The sequence below is a fragment of the Thalassophryne amazonica genome, chromosome 13 (genome assembly GCF_902500255.1).
Source record: "Thalassophryne amazonica chromosome 13, fThaAma1.1, whole genome shotgun sequence".
Classification (NCBI taxonomy): domain Eukaryota; kingdom Metazoa; phylum Chordata; class Actinopteri; order Batrachoidiformes; family Batrachoididae; genus Thalassophryne; species Thalassophryne amazonica.
The window spans coordinates 88,975,468-88,993,127 of NC_047115.1; the positions used below are offsets into that span (position 1 = coordinate 88,975,468).

The 17,660-nt window shown below is 40.1% G+C and overlaps 1 protein-coding gene across 4 annotated transcripts in view; it reads left to right on the forward strand.

Moving 5' to 3' along the window:
• srfa (serum response factor a) overlaps positions 1–17,660 on the forward strand; it is a 161,922-nt gene that overhangs the window by 110,121 nt on the left and 34,141 nt on the right. For all 4 annotated transcript variants that reach the window (XM_034184333.1, XM_034184332.1, XM_034184331.1 and 1 more), the window contains exon 3: positions 12,670–12,910. In XM_034184333.1, coding sequence (XP_034040224.1) covers positions 12,670–12,910 — 241 coding nt within the window. The remainder of the gene's footprint in view (positions 1–12,669; positions 12,911–17,660) is intronic.

Below are 17,660 nucleotides of genomic sequence, written 5' to 3' on the forward strand. Positions count from 1 at the left end.
CACACATTTCAGCTCCTGGCACCATTCTAGCTGTTATTACATTTTACTAGTGCAGTGCCTGTAGGAAGTTTTTTTACTTTTATTGGGGGAGGGCAAAATCACTTGCACTGCAAATTAATACAGACCAGGATTCAGTTTTGTGGTGGCATATAAAATTAAAATGACATTGAACAAAGAAAGATTTCAGTTAATACATTTGGTTGCATTTGATGATTAATTTCACACAGTTCAAGGTTATTATCATAAACTATCTAAAGTGGTAGGAGTTGGCAAAAGAGTGTAACATTCCCTAGTGTGTTTTTTAAAGATAAACACAAACTAATTCCATGCTTCCATAAATTCAAATGAAACACAATATTTGTTATTGAATTAAGTGTTGAAGCTTAAAGAATAGTGCAAGAATACAGACGTTATTAGTGTGTGTGTGTGTGTGTGTGTGTGTGTGTGTGTGTGTGTGTGTGTGTGTGTGTGTGTGTGTGTGTGTGTGTGTGTGTGTGTGTGTGTGTGTGTGTGTGTTGGCGGTGGTTAAAAACAAACTTCTTCAAAACAAAGGTTTTGAAAATTAATTGCAAAAAACTCAGAATAAATGATTGATTTGATAATAACCACTTTTTAATATCATTTGGGTCTATGTTTTGATTGATATACTCGTATTATTACTTGAATATAGTATTTCATTTTGTTTTAAAAATATCAGTTTTCTTATCAATCATATGAAAATAAAAGGGTTCCTATTAAACAGGTTATTGGAGACTCAGACAAATTTAAACAGAACATTTAGAATATTTGAAGCACGGTACCTCACCTCCTGAACACAGTTTATTTAAACTTGAGCTCACAGCAAATATAAGATTTTATTCAGCTTGTGTACTTACTGAAATGTTGTACAAATTGTGGGAAATTTGTTGGTGTTAGCAAAAAATGATTTTAGCTAACGTCTCCTCAGTGTTGTCAAGTTAAACACTGATCAAAATAAATGTTTCAAAATAAAAGTTTGAAAATGAATTCCCCCAATTGTAATAGTAAAGGAAGGCCCATCATTGTACTATGTGCATGCCATATCTGAAAGCTGAGGCCGATCTGACAAATAATCAGAGATATGCGAGCCACATACTCGCACTCACACAGATGCGTCTTGCTTTATAGATAGATGCCGCCATCAGTGCAGGGTTCTCGGCAAGATTTTTCTCAGCATAATGGGATGGAAAAATCACCTTAAGAAGCCGGGGGTTCGGGGATTGCTTAGGCTTCGACCCCGCTGAATCTTTTGCTTTATCGACTTATAAAGGGCCTTCTCTGGTGTTTTTTTTGTTTGTTTTTTTTTACTTCAAAATGTAATCAGAAATTAATCTTGAAGTAAAAAAAAAATTTGTAAGGATTTTCTATAGTAAACTGCTGTGCTGCTAAATTAGCTCCTGTTCGGTGAAACATATTTCTATACTCTTCCATGTTTTGGTCTGATGCCTTGTTTCTTTTGGCTTTAAAGTAAGGCAGTAACAAAGACTAAAATTTATAAAAAAAAATTTAAATTGATAAAAATTTGGCCCTCAAAATGCCCTTTGAAATCCCTTTGAAACAGTGTTTCAAAGGGATATAAATGTAAAATGTTCAATAGTCGCACCTGGTGCGCTGCTGCACGGCTGTGCTCACCCTGGAGCGCTGAGACTGTGACACCGGGAAACGTTCTCCCTGACTGAACGGAGGATGTCTCATTTTGCGGTCGGGGTCATGCTGATCCAGGCTTTAATCCTTATTTTTTTGCCTCTTTATTTAGTTCACCACCATCGGCCCCAGCTCTGTTTTATTAGTTATTTACCATGTGTTTATTCTGTTTTATTTTGCTTTGTCTCTTTGTTTCATTGTTTCATTTCTACTTGAGCCAAATGTTGTCTAGTTCCGTTCTTGTTTTGTTCAGCCAGTTTGTGTTTTCATTGTTGATCACTTGTTCATTTTGTTCTCATTTTGTTTTCTGTTGTGCTTTAATATCGGGTTTTGTTTATCACTTAGTCTCTGTCTTATTTTTTTGGTCTGCTTTGTCATATTTGTTTTCTTTGTCAGATACTGTTCAGTTCGTCTCAGTATTTATTTTCTTATTTTCTTATCAGTTTTCATGTCGGTTCTTCTCATCCTTTTGCTCATGTCTGGTTGTAGTTCATAGTAATATTGTATTCTGCCCTCGGTTTCTGTTTGCTCCTAGTTTCCCGTTTCCCTCACACCCCTCTGATTATATTCTCACTCCACTGCACCTGCCATTATGCCTTTGTCCCTCACTTTGATTCAGTCTGTTTAGTATTTCCATCTACTCACACTCTTAGCACCTGTTCACGCATCTTTGTATCTTACCTCACTCCACCTTGTGTTGTCCCTCCTCACCTTCTTGCACCATGCATTATCTTTGTTCACTAGCCACGCCCCCTTTCTAGATCTTTTCTCACGTGCTCCTCGTTAACGCCACCTGTTCCTCATCTCACAGTCACCTTTCAGTCACAATTTTGCCAAGCCGTGTTCCAATTTTTGCTCTGTTCTCCTTGACTATGCCTCTTGCCTCTCCCCAGATGTCTGTTTGCTCGTGCCACAGAACCCTGCTTGTCCATGACTGCATCTCAGCCTAACCCTGCTTGTACCTCTGCCTTGCTGACCGATCACATGTGTACTGTACCAGCCTCTGGTACAGTACACACCTAATGGCCCAGTCACACGGCACTTAACGAAGGGCAATGAAGCCCTAATGAAACAAGAAATTTGGACTTTCGTTGACTTTTGTTGGCATCATTTAACCTTCGTTCAGCTTCGCTGCTGCAGCTGGCGCTTTGTCAGGATTTTTAAACTGTCGAATAATTTGAACAAAGGGCAACGAAAACCTCAATTCGTCCATGTTTCGTTTTGCTGTTGTTCTCGATGTTTTTTAAACGTTTGTGAGTGCTGCTGCTGACACTGCATTCTTGTACTCTTGGAAATTACAGGGCAAACTCAGCCTGCTTGCTTGGATTTTTTTTTTTTTATCTGGGTGGGGGGTCAGCTTCAGTGGGCTCAGGCACCTTATATAGGGAAGAATTAATCTTTTGTGTGGATACAATTAATTATTTTGCCACATGCAACTGCTGAATTTGAAACAACAGTAATTTCTGACGATACATGAACGCAGCGTCGGCAACAGCAGCGGCTCCGGAGTGCGCTTAGTTTTTATTAAATATAACAATATGAGTGTAGGACTGACAATCCAGCCCTTATGTACATGTGGCAACAGGAAGAGAATTCAAATGATTATATAAAGAGCTGTTCTGGAAGGCAGAATTCACATTGTGGATCAGCTGCAGCTGGTTGAAATAACCACACATGGTGAGTCAGTGCGCACATGGACTGATTAATTGACTGCTCCGATATATTTAGTCATCTTTAAACTTATATTGATTCCCCATTTTGATAGTTTTCTGTTATATATATATATATATATATATATATATATATATATATATATATATATATATATATATAACAGATCAGGGGATTACAGTCTGAGGGGGAAATTTAATTTAAAGCATCAGTGGGCACGAACAACATTAAAAGGTTTATGTATTTCTGTCTGTGGGGTGAGGATGTGGAACAGATTGGGAGTGGGGCTCAAGCAATGTCCAAGCATGAACCAGTTCAAACAGCGGTACAAAAATATGTTTTTTTCTAGGTATAGGGAGGAGGAAGGGTAATGAGGGTTAGGGTGTTTTTGTTTTTTGCTTCGGCTTGTAAATATGTAGTATTTTGTATGTAAGTAGGTATGTGTAGGTGTATATTTATGTTTGTGTATATATATGTATATGTGTGTATATGTGTATATATGTGTATGTATGTTGATGTGTATATATATATATATATATATATATATATATATATATATATATATATATTGATATCGGTTTAGGTGTGTAGGAATCTATGTGTATATGTGGCAAAGGGTATTACTGGTTGTGGGGAAGAAGGGGTAGGGATAAATAAGCTGATGCTTCACCCTACCCCTTTTCGGATATGTTGGGTACACAGTAGGAACTTTTTTGTTGTTGTCTTTACTGATCTATCTTGTAATTGTTGTTGTATCAAATGTTCGAAATAAACAGTTTTCATTCATTCATTCATTCATTCATATATATATATATATATATATATATATATATATATATGGCTTAGTAACGCAATACAGTGATACAGCAGTGACCACGGCACACCAGTTTTTTTTTTTTTTTTTTTTTTTTTTTAATTGGAGCAAGAGGGAGCGCGCAGCGTGTCGTCAGACAGTGAGGATTCTGATGATGGAGATGATCCCTCTTTTGTTCTGGACGAGGAACCAGAGCAGGTGGTCCACTGACGTGCACACAGATCTCCACAGCTTCTGTTTGCAGTTTCTCCAGGACTCAGTTGCTATGAGCTCCGTCCCAGCTCCGAGTCCTGGAACTCAGAGATGCAGACACACACTGCTCCAGCTGTGGCTCCAGGCGTGTTTTGTTAAAGCGTCATGATCGTTAGCTTCAGTTTTGTTTAGTTCTGCTTTCGTCCCTTTTGCACTCTTGATTCACAGACTATTCAGTGATAAATGCTCTTTTCGTCAACGAATTGTGCCTTTTTTTAACTTTTTTCCCTTCGTTCAAGAATCATCGTATGCTGTGTTACTGGGCCATAAGCCTAGTCTGGTAGTCTGTATTGTGGGTCCAGCCACTCCTGGTGCCGGGCTGCTGTCCTACCTGACAGTTTGTCTGTTTCGTTACAGTTGGAAAGAGGTATCATTTGATTTAAAACGGTGATTTGCTTTGAAGTTATTGATTGCAGAATTATCCGTCTTTCCACCTTTTACTTGCTAGAGAGCCGCAGCAAATCCCACAACACACACGGACACAGAGCGGAGGATATTATCATCATTATTTTCATGAGGGACATTAACTTTAGTTTAGGAACCAGAGAAGCAGGAGATATTAATGTTCCAGTCCACGGCAGAAATCTATGTCATTGGCTGCCCCACAAAAAAGGCACGTTAATGACGAACACATAAAAGCAGTCTAAGTGGACTATTCTTGCAGAAAAAGAGTCCCGTTTAGAGACTTTAATCAGCAGAAAAGGCAGAAATGGCTTTGATACAGGCTGATGAATAAATTGTGGATGCGCTGCTTCTACATCAGAACCAGTGGCGCCACAATCAACATAGAGAAATGATTATTTTCCCATTACACACCCTCAATAACAATGTAACGGCCCAACTGCAGTGTGATCTTTATTAGAACAGCGTAACGGACCGTGATGCAGTGATGTTGGTGGGTATGTTTTCACCCCGTCTGCATCTCTGTAAACATTTGGTTTCTGCACAATAACTACAGAACACCTTGTCTGATTGAAACCGTTTCTTGGTGACATACTGGGGAGCACTAGATGAAGGTTCCTTTTGAAAACAGACATCATATGTGATCCCATATGAAATCCTTTTGAAAATGGTCAGTGCACCGCTTATCACCTCTACTATAAAACCATACCCCAGCTTAACATACAAGCCATGCTTTGTGTTGCTCTTGTTTTATCTTTAAGTTGTCTACAAACAAAGTGGTCAGGTCTGGGGCCATATGCTGGTACCACAGATCACTACATTCTACGGGAACTGCCCTGGGTCCTGGATCGCAGCTGCCAAGCCAAACATAGGGTCCATCCCCGCCTCCCAAAAGTGGCCATCTGTCACAGTCTGGTGATACATGGGCATCCCCTGGGCCTTTTTCCAGTTGCTGTGGTCCTCAACAGTCAGGCACCTAGAGTGTGCCTACAGAATAAGGGTGCAAAGGTACACCTCACTCACAGTTCACAGCTAAGGTACATTCCTTTCAATTTTCTGCATGCAGGTATGGAATAAAAAACTTGAAATGCTCCACAGTTGACTGGAGGATCATTGCTTTCCACATTCTAGTCAAATGTTTTTGCATTACTTTTTGCAAAATGTCATTAAACCAAAGAGATGATCATGACAATGTTTTTATTATTATTATTATTATTGTATATAGCCCACTGTTTAGTACATGTAAGATATTGTGGGGGTTTTTTTTCACAGTTTGTTGTTACACCCCTACTACATAATCATGCTGCATGGGCAAAATGTCACCTGTCTTTTACTTGCAATGCAAGTGATAATACTCATCCAAGAAGCCAGTAATTCCAGTGGTACCAAGGATCAGCCTTAGGTTAAAAGTAGCTCTTAGTGGCATCATTCTGAGAAAAATCTTAAGGCTTGACACTTGCACGAATTTGATCCCCGCTTTGTCCCGCTTGGTGCTCTACTTTCTTGCTTGACGCCACTAATTGATATAAAATAATAATTTTGTAGCCGATGACGCATTTGCTCTTAGAACTTGGCTGATGAAACCATCTCTCATCGCTCCCAGAATCAGAGAAATTATCTACAGCTAGAGTTGCCTCATGCTTGTCGTGTGATGGAGAATGCATTTGGATTCTTATCTCGAAGGTAATTATTTATAATATATATTATAATCGATCTGTAAAATGGTTGCATTTTCATTCCTTCTTATGCATCAGATAATGTATGTGTAAAGCTATGTTTATTGTAGATGTAGCATCTCATCATAAACTCATTCAGATGCCATGCACGCAATGACACAGTATTTTTGAATAGGTTATACAGTATTCATGACTAGTTCACATGAAACGGCATGAAATTAATACATGCCAGAAATTTTGAACATCTAAAAATTTTCTTTGCACACTTGCGGGCAGCCACGCACAGTTTACTAACTAGGAGCGCATTTGTATTTTTTCTCTTTCTCTTTTTGTGTCAACCAATCAAAGCTCTTAGAAGACTGCGTCATACCTAGCAATGGGGTCAACCCTACGTCCTCACAAATCCCTTGCTTGAAGTTGCTCTCAGACACTTCCTGGATCACTCTTAGGCTAAGATTCTTTGCTAGGGATCTTCAGGTTCAGGTAACTTTATTTGTACCCGTACGTAGATTTGACTTGCAGCAAACAGAAAAGGGCGTCCATGTTAATCAGGCACAACAATAACAATGAAAACACTGAAGATATGCAAAACAAAAGTATAACACAGACACAACCAGGCACTTACAAGCTTACTAAACCACTAAAACAAGCACCAAGAAAAACTACTAAAAGATGGCCAGCACAAAAATTGATGTGCAAAAGGCAAATAAATAAATCAATAGATGAATATATAAATATAAATATGTGCAAACCCTGCTAAGATTTATTCAAATGCACAATTGCCGCTGGAACAAAACTACTCCTGTAGCGTTTTGTCCTACACCTTGGGACTTTGAACCTACAGCCAGAAGGTAGGAGCTGGAATTCATTAGCCAGAGGGTGGGAGTCATCAGTTGTGATGCAGCTGGATATCCGCTGTAATTGTTTGGTGTACAGGGACTCTAAACTCAGCTGCGACTCACCAATCAGCCGACTGGACCATTTAATAATCTGACCCAGTCTGTTCCTGTCCTTCAGTGTCAGACTGCCAAACCATGCCACCAAAGAAAAAGATAAAACAGATTCAATAAAAACACGATAAAATAGCGTTAACATGGTTTGGCTGATGTGGACGTAGGACAGTTTCCTGAGGCAGAACAAGCGCTGGTGAACCTTCCTGCCCACCGCCTCAGTTTACCTCAAACTTCAGCGACAAATCCCACCCCTGCCACATTTCTCCATGTAACGTGGAGTTGTGTCAGGAAGGGCATCCGGCATAAAACTTGTGCCAATTCAACATGCAGATCCACCTTGGATTTGCTGTGGCAACCCCGAGTGCAAACAAGGGAGCAGCCAAAGGGTCTTACTAGTCCCAAGGTATTTATAAGTTTGCACAATTTCAACTGGGTGACCATTGATTATTGTGTTGTCAGTTGTGCTAGCATGCTTCCTAAAATCAATGACCATATCTTTGGTTTTTAATGTATTGAGCTGAAGATATGCAGCTCTGCCCCTTCTTATACTGTTCAGACCAATTCAGTTTATTGTCCACAACTACACCCAAATATCTGTTGTTCTGGACAACCTCAGTAATCTCCACCTGCAAACAGGCTGACAGGGCGACTTTGATCTCCTAAAATCAACCACCATCTCCTTAGTCTTGGTGGTGTTCAGGAGGAAGCTGTTCTAAACTCTCCAATCACTGAAGGTTTCACCAAGGTCCCTGTATTCCGCCTCCTGTCCACTTTGCACACATGCCAGCACAGCTGTATCATCTGAATACTTCTGGATGTGGCAAGACTCGTGAAGTCAGATGTGTATAATGTGAAAAGGAACGATCCAAAACAGTCCCCCGTGGGGCCCCCGTGCTACTCTCCATTGACTCTGAAACACCAGCCCTCAACCTAACAAACTGTGGTCTTGATGTGAGATGGTCCATAATCCAAGAAGTTAAGGAGGGGGCCACACCCATACTTTCAAGATTCTCTCGCAGTGTGGGGGGGGCTGTATTGTATTAAACAAATGGAAAAGTCAAAAAAACGTAATCCTCACATAGGAACCAGATTTCTTCAAATAGGCATGTACCTGGTGCAACAGATAGAGTACAGCATCCTCCACTCCCATGTGTTCCTGGTATGCAAACTGAAGGGCACTGTGGCATTGGCGGAGGTGGTTTATCCAGGCCCGCGGCATCAGTGGAGGCGGTTCATCCAGGCCCGCGGCATCGGTGAGGGCGATATATTCAGGCCCGCGGCATTGGCTACATCCAAGGCTAGCAGCGGCTACATCCGCGGCTAGCGTCGGCTACATCCGGGGCTGGCGGCGGCGGCGACATCTGAGGCTGGAGGCGATTACATCTGAGGCTGCCTACGGCTACATCCGTGGCTAGCGGTAGCTACGACCGTGGCTGGGGACGGCTGTGAACAAGGTTGGCAACGGGGAGGGTTGGTGTGCGGCTACCGGACCTGTGGTGGTGGAGGCTACTGGTGAGAATTGTTTTTGTAATCAATAGTGGCCATACTGAGCCACGATAGTCGGCATGACACCACCCAGGAAAACAGATAAACTCGAGGAAGATATAGAGGCGATAAAGACCTCATTAAACCGTATATCAAAAGACATGTCTAATTTAGACAAACTGATGGTGGAGATTAAAGAACTCCAAAATCTGGTTAAAGAGAAGGACAAGATCATTAAGAAACTTGAGCAACGTGTAGATGAACTTGAACAATTCACTAGAAAAGATGATGTTATAATATCTGGACGAGAAACAAAACATCGGACATATGCAAGGGTGGTGGATTCTGGTGGAGCTAGTGGGGAGGATGCACCACCTGAAGAACGACAATCATTGGAACAACAAGTTACAAACTTTTTATATCAAAAAGGTGTTGTCATCCATCAAGACACAATATCAGACTGTTATACTATTCCAACTAAAGATAGAAAAAATAAACTATCTAACATTGTTATACGATTTACAAGCAGAAAATTAAGACAGGAAAAGAATTTGAAAGGAACGAGTGTCTATATAAATGAGCATCTAACAAAAAAAAATGCAGATATTGCTAGGGAAGCAAGACTACTAAGAAAACAGAAACATATTCTTGCTACATGGGTCTGGAATTGTAGGGTGTGGATTAGAGTAAAAGAAGGAACAAACGGTATACAAATCAAAAACATGGAGGACCTTACGAAATACAGACCTGAATAGACAATCAAATATGACGTCTGTTGGTAATTGGACCAACAAAAAATCAGATCAAACATGGAAACAGATGATAAAATATATGACATAGACACTAATATTGATGAAAGTATATTTGACTTAAAAACGATTGGTTGTGAGTATTATACAGTAGAACAGCTGAATAGTGAAAAAATTGCAGAAGATACCCTGTCACTCATACATATAAACAGCTGAAGCTTGTATTGTAAAATGTCACAAATAAAAGATTATTTAAATCAGTTTAAAAATAGATTTAGTATTGTTGCAATCACTGACTCTTGGCTTAAAGATGATCTCATGGATGAAGTTCAGATGGAGAGATATGAGCTGTATTTTGTAAACAGAAGATATAAAAAAGGCAGTGGTATTGCTCTGTATACAAAAACAGATCTGATGTGTACAATTGTTGAAGAAATGACAATTATGAATGAAGGGGTAAAAGAAAGGGTAAAAGAAACAAAATTTTTAGGAGTCATGATTGATGAAGATCTTACATGGAAGTCACACATAAATTACATAAAAGGAAAAATAGCGAAAGCCATTGCTGTTTTGCATAAAGTTAAATATTCATTAAATAGTTATGGTTTATTAACATTGTACAATTCATTAATTGTCCCATATTTAACTTATTGTGTAGAAATCTGGGGATCAACATATACAACCTATATACAATCTTTATTTTGCAGAAAAGAGCTTTAAAAGTGATTAGTAACAGTGGTTTTAGAGATCCATCTAATCCATTGTTAAGTATAGGGTACTTAAATTTCATGATTTAGTCGATTTGAAAATATTACAAACAATGTACCAAGTTAATAAAAATACTTTACCAACAAACATTCAAAATATGTTTGAAAAAAGACTAAGTAGTTATAAATTGAAAGGAATAGAAGTCTTTAAAAAACCAAGATTTAGAACCAAAGTAAAGGAAAGGAGTATTGCAGTAAATGGTGTCAAATCTTAATAACAAGAACAATCTTAAGAACAATCTTAATAAAGAAATTAAAGAATTAAGGTCACTTAAATTATTTAAAAAATGTATTAAATTAGATGTATTAAGTAAGTATGAAACTATGAAATAAGTCAGTGGGCTGCAAGAAAGTAAAAAAAGAAAGGTAAACTTAATAATGTTTGGAGTGTCTTAAGTTTAAATGTAACCTGTCAGAGATGTAATTTATTAATTAATGGTCATAATTATGAAATGGATCAGTGGTATGTGACAAGTTAAAGAAATGCAATCTGTTAAATAATGTTGACTATGATGCTGGATATTGAAAGATTGTATTGTTAAAAGGGGCAGAAATCATAAGACTTGTTCTTCTTTCTGCTCCTTTTCATTCTGGTATTGTGGTGCTTTGTTTTTGCTTTTCTGTTTTTCTTTTAAATGAATGAAATAAATATTAAAGAAAGGGGATCTAATTCCTGTGTTACCTGTGGCATTATGTAACGGAGGAGAAGTCTTTCCAGTGATTTCATAACGTGTGACGTTAATGCCACTGGCCTGTAGTCTTTTATCTCCGCTGGATGCCCCATTTTGGGCACTGCTACAAGATGACATGTTTTCCACATCACTGGGACTCTGCCCGTGAAAATCGTCGACTAACGTTAGATGGCTAATCTTAGTCGGCAAAGTAAGTTTAGTAGACTAAAAGATTAGACTACTTTCTGAAATCGGGTCTGTTTCCAGTGACAGTAATCTGTTCATCGGTCGCATCCACCATCACTGTTTTAGAATGCTGCGCAACGCAACAATGTTTAAAGGAAAGCTTGTTGTGTGCTCGTGGCCACAGCAAAACGATTTTCATTATATGTCAACATCGGTTATTGTTGAAAATTAATTTAGTGTATTCAGTGTCAGGAGTTAGTGCGGAAAAAAAGTCCAAAGTGAAATCAGCATCAACAACCAGTCTGTTCAGTGGGTTGAGCAGGTAACCGAATAATGTTGTAGTTATGGTGGTTGAGTGGTTGATGTCTGGAATGTGGTGACGTAGGTGAGGTGGAACACAAATTACAACATTTGAACATGTCAAGAAAACATAACCTTCATGCAGTGTGTCCTCGGATCAAATGGTCTACGTGCTCAGTCAGGTGTTAAGTGCACTTCTTGGTGTTTTAGCTCTGAATGCTGCAGCTGGAGAAGAGCCACAGTCTGATTTGTGTGTGCGTGCATGCACGCGCATGCACAGAGTCTGTTAAGACATTCTGGTTTCTATTAGCCATCCATCCCTGAAAATACTGCAGGTACGTGGCACAAGTGTTTGCTCTGGCCTCAGTTTATCATCATCATCTGCTCAGAGTAAAACTACATTATTGCTGCTGGCTTTTTTTATCCCCCAGTATGAAATACAGGCTGATACAGCAATCGCCCTTATCTGTCCATCCGCCTGTCCGTCCGTCCGTCTGTCTGTCTGTCCGCCCGTCTTTGCTTTTTAGCACAATATCTCAAGAGCCAGTTGACCAATTTCATTCATATTTAGCATAAGGGTGTACTTGTGTAATCTCCTGACACCAGTCAATTACAGTGACCTTTGGTTCCATTTCAAGGTCACAGCGAAATATTCAAGATATTGTCATTTACACCCTTGTTAGCATGACATCTGAAGAACCAGGTGAATGATTTCATTCATATTTAACATAAAGGTGTACTTGGGTGATTCCCCAACACAAGTCGATTACGGTGACCTTGGTCTTAATTTCAAGGTCACAGCAAGCTTTTCATGATATTGTCCTTGCCACCCTTGTAGCATGATATCTCAAGAATCACTTGAGCAATTTCATTCATATGTAGCATAAAGGTGTTCTTGGGTGACACTTTCTGTTACTGATTTGTGGGCACCGGGGGGATACGTCATCACCTGATGACTTTTGTTTCTTGTGTCTCTCTTTTGATGGATTTTGTGTTTTGGTTTTGGTATGGTGCTGTGGAGCCCGTTTGAAATACCAGAATTCAGTCCTAATTCTTTCACTGTTTGGTGCTCCTCCTTTAGGACACGGTGAAGCCGGCATTCACAGTGGCGAGCCTGCCCGGCTCGACCAGCAGCACACAGTCCACAGTGCCCACGACCTCCACTGCCATGCAGGTGAGCGGCGGGGCCTCGTTTCCCATCACCAACTACCTGACGCCTGTCTCAGCCAGCAGCAACATCAGTGCAAATGGTACCGTTCTCAAATCCGCTGGTGCCTCCACAGGGGTCATGCAGTTGCCAGGCGGCTTTACTTTTATGCCAGGTATGTGGGTCATAAGACCCGGCGTGTTTCTGTTACACTTCTCTTTACTTTGTGCTCTGATCATTTGTGACACTGGCACAGGTAAGCAAATAGAAACACACACATCCAAAACAGGAGCAGCCTAAATGTTGAAACCCCCAAATAAGAGTAGCCAGAAGATTTTGTTTTTCCTCCCTGAGCATGTGGACAATAGAAAATCAAGGTGTTGACTCGCATGCAGGCTTTTCTCAGAGCTAACAAAATCTATTGTGTGCTCAGTTTTATTTTCCACACAAACACCCAGTAATGATGTCTATCATGCAGGGTGTTACTTTCTATTTCAAGTCTCTCTTTTTCCTAGGCAGTTGTGCACAATGTAGACATTTTGCATATGCACACAAACTAGTCAAACATGGGAAACATATGTTTGTGCAACCAGTAGCGTTTTGATTGGTGAATAAAAGCGGTACCGTTGCATTCCATATTTTCCGGACGATATGTTGTAATGGAGTATTTATTGAATTTGTCCAATAATATGTCATGAAGAGGGGGAAAAAGCATACAATTTGCATTGAGCTATACATTGCATTTATTTTTGAAATGTGGTGCTTCTGCTTCTTGAAATTTCAAGCAAAATGAATTTAATTGGTACCTCATTTATTTGTAATGTAGACACTGCTTTAGGCACAAGCTAATGGGTGAATGTAATTGTATGAGGCACAGAGCACTTGAGAGTAAAATGCTTTTTGTCATGACTGAATAGAAGAAAATGTCAATGCAGAGCTAAATATGTTCACATTTACCTTACAAAAATGTCTATACACTTTTTTTTAAACTATACTTGTTTAGAACAATTATACGGATATCCTTACCTTACCTTAGCCTAGCTGTTCTTCAGTGTTGCAGTTCTGGCTATCCCACAATGTGCAAACAAGTTGAGTGCTGTGTAGTATGAACGTTATGTCCTATCTTTATTTAAGAGTGTCGTTTTTCTGTTTGAGAGCATGATTTATTAATTTTGACCAGACCAGAATGTCCTCCTCTTTCAGATCTTCATTTTACAGAGGTTGACATCCACCATTGATAACTGATCAGAAGATTGAAGAAGAAGAAGAAAAAAAGATATCCAGTGAACACAGTTTCACACTAGACATTTTGTTTACCGATGACAAAAACACCAGAAAGTCATGAAGATTCACCTAAAGCCTCCGGCCATTATGTTTTCTATCAGTCTGTACAACCTCTCATGGAAACTTTGTGTTTTATCCAGAAAAAAGTATTGGCACCCACTCTGGGTTGTACTATATTGTGCCATCAGCGATACTCCCGGGGTAAAAATGAATACTGCGATATTCTGAATTGGTGGCGTCACACTGTAGATGTAAGTTGGATGAGATGTTCTGCTTTTAAAAGCACAGATTTGGATCAAACCACAGTTATATGTTGTAACAGTTGCTACCCAACTGCTGAAATGAAGAAGTCAGTGGCATCTGGGCAAAAACCCTTGGCTGAATTCTGGCATTTGTGTTGAATAACAACGAAGTGGTGACATCTTGTTCTTCCGGCACTGGGAGTTCACTTTCCTGGGCTTTCTGAAAGGAGGGCTGTCAATCAAATCTTGCTCTTCAGAAACAACCAATTACAGCAGAGCCAATACCAATCCTGGTTCCCTACCTCATTGTGCCAAAGGTTTTGAATGAGAGAACAGAAATCCACCTCGCATGAGCAGAAATAAACCTTGATTTTTGAGTGGTTATTTGGCGCGCTGGTCACATATTCCTCCTCGCTTGCAGCACTTTTTTCCTTGCTTGGGGAGCATTTTCCTCTGAGTGCACCGCACATGCAGCGATAATTTGCACACTTGCGGTTCATATCTACATGTGTGAAATAACAGAGTACGCCTGAATACATGTTTTATCGCACAAGTGTTTTTTTGGCACTAATGTGTTGCCATACACTTGAAGAATTCGGGGTTTTCACGTATCCCATAAACCCTTGCATGCCAGAGAGTCGCTGCAGTCAAAACAACATAGAGAATCCACACGATGACAATTGTAAATGAATATTATACTACAAAAATGTCATTTTTTTATGCTTTTCATCACATTAATAAGAGACTGCTGCATGATACCCTGAAAACTTGCTAAAACAATTAGAACAAAAAAATCTGTGTCTGCTACGTTTAATCTGCGTGGAATTTAATAAGCGCAAACCGAATTTCAGACATATTATATATATTAGTCTGGAACAAAGAAGACAAACAGTGTTTTGAACAATAATCAAAATGTTAAAGCGCAAACTTCACTTTCCCTCAGAACGACATGATCAGGAAGCGAGCGAAGCTCACAGCAGCTCCCATTGAAAATAACGGAGAGACAGACTGTGATTCTCGCATGTTTACATAAAACAAACGCAATAACGTCTATGAACCCAGAGAATATATTCATGAGAGTTTTAGGAACAATATAAAAATAGTTTTATGTTGCAATGTTAATTGTGTTGTCTGTGTGCAGCGGTTAAAGCGAAGCGTGATCAGAGGGTATCAATGCAGTTCTCAATGTTACTGAGATCTCGCAGTGCGGCAACCTCTCCGAGGTTTTGCGGGATTTGAAACCTGAAAAGCCTCAATAAGCACATTAGTCAATATGAACAGATCTGAAATATCTGACAGGAGAGCTTACAGTGGTAACTTTTTTGACCCAATTTTTCTGACTGACCAACCTATCCCCCCCAACTAAAATGCAGTACTGGAGCCTAGACCATAGAAAGTGCCCAAGTGTTAAGAACCAAAGCTTCCAAAACTAGACTTTTTTTGCCACAATGTTAACGTGTTATACTGAATTGATAATGATAAAAGATAAAGTACATCAAAATACCACTGTCCCAGGGATGCTAGCTGGAAGGCCACTTAGGAACACCAGGAGCTGGGCACGTTTCTCAACATAGAACTAGAGTTGCATCAGGAAGGGCATCTGGCATAAAACTTGTGGTAAGTACTAATGCGGCTCTCTACCAGATCTTCTGTGGCGACCGAAAGCAAAAAATAAGATGAAAGGGAAATGCATTATCAGTGTAAAAAGGATTATGAAGTACTGTATTAGTCTGTATTAGTTTAATTAGGTAAAATTTGGTACTTTGATTCTTATAACCCCCCTTGGTCTTTTGCTGTTCCCAGAATGCACTGTGGCGCCAGCAGAGTTCCGGCGTCTCAGCACATGCAAATAATGGCTAGCGAGGATGTGGATGGCATTGATTTAGCAAGTTCCCGGGCGATTATGATGATGGCACATTCTCCCAAGTTGAAAGTTATCTAGAGAAGGTGCAGCACCTGGGATGGACTTCTGCTGTGCCCCAGTGTTTGTCTTAATGTTTGTCATACTTCACAAGATTTTACATTGTGCAGTGAACCGGAACTCTGCTGAAACTGACCTCTCACGTGAGTCACAGACCATGAGATGGCGCGAGATTCACAACTGCGAAACAGCGAATAGCATTTTAGCAAATAACATGTTCAATTTAGATGGGAGAAGTCCTGATCAAATCAAATCAATTTTATTTATCTAGCGCCAAATCACAACAAACAGTTGCCCCAAGGCGCTTTATATTGTAAGGCAAAGCCATACAATAATTACAGAAAAACCCCAACAGTCAAAATGACCCCCTGTGAGCAAGCACTTGGCGACAGTGGGAAGGAAAAACTCCCTTTTAACAGGAAGAAACCTCCAGCAGAACCAGGCTCAGGGAGGGGCAGTCTTCTGCTGGGACTGGTTGGGGCTGAGGGAGAGAATCAGGAAAAAGACAATACCAATACTGTAAGGGTTTATACTGATACTTCAGTGACAATACTGATAAGGGTTTATTGTATTATCTGTACAAGTCAGTCAGTTATTGTTTCTCTGCTAAGCAGGCTTTGAGAATGTCTTTTGGTCAGTTTCTAAAAATGTAATTTATCATTACTGATTCTTCAAAATGTAAACGAGTTGAAGGGTGTTGGTGTGTCTGCTGACCTGACCAACATGGAAACGGGGCATCATCATCGAGGGAGGATCCATCTCTCACCAAGCTGTTCATTTCACACATCCTTCACAGCCAGTCAGCAGCACGCTACGCTGCTGAGTTTCACCAAAAAAAGCACCAGGTACCAGGCCTGTCCAGCAGGCTCTGATTTAGGATCAGCCATTCTGTCACTTTGCACACGGACCTGACATAGATCAGTCTTTAACTAGGATTTGGGTCTGTCCTGAGGTCATGACCTTGTGAGGAGATTAATTAAAATGAATGAATGATCCCAATCAGAAGTTGTATATGTGTTGCTGTTGCAAATATGTTTGATAAAACTACATGTGCTCCAATTTACCCCCCCCCCCCCAATAACATTAAATCAATGTCGTTGTCATCCATCATTCCCTTTAAAGCCCCTTTCACACCGGGGCTGCTCCTATTTGCTTCCTGTTGCGTCAGGTGTGTGCAGCAGGGGGCAGAGAGGAGGTGAGAACGCAGCCTGCAGGTTCTCTGCACAGAGAAGTCAGAGTGCACAGTTTGGCTGCAGACAGACTGTGCACTCTGACTTCTCTTCTACTTGTTGTTGTGCTGAGCTGCAGGTCTGCGCTCTGAGTTCTGTTATAGTTTATCTTTCCTCCTTTGACAGCGAGATGCCCATGCGTGCGTGTACGAACTGTCCGTGAGCAACTGTGGAGATGTCTGGAGTTATACTTGATGTGAACATGTCCTGTCTCTGGCAATCAGTCTGTGAGCAGGACTTATGTCCTTT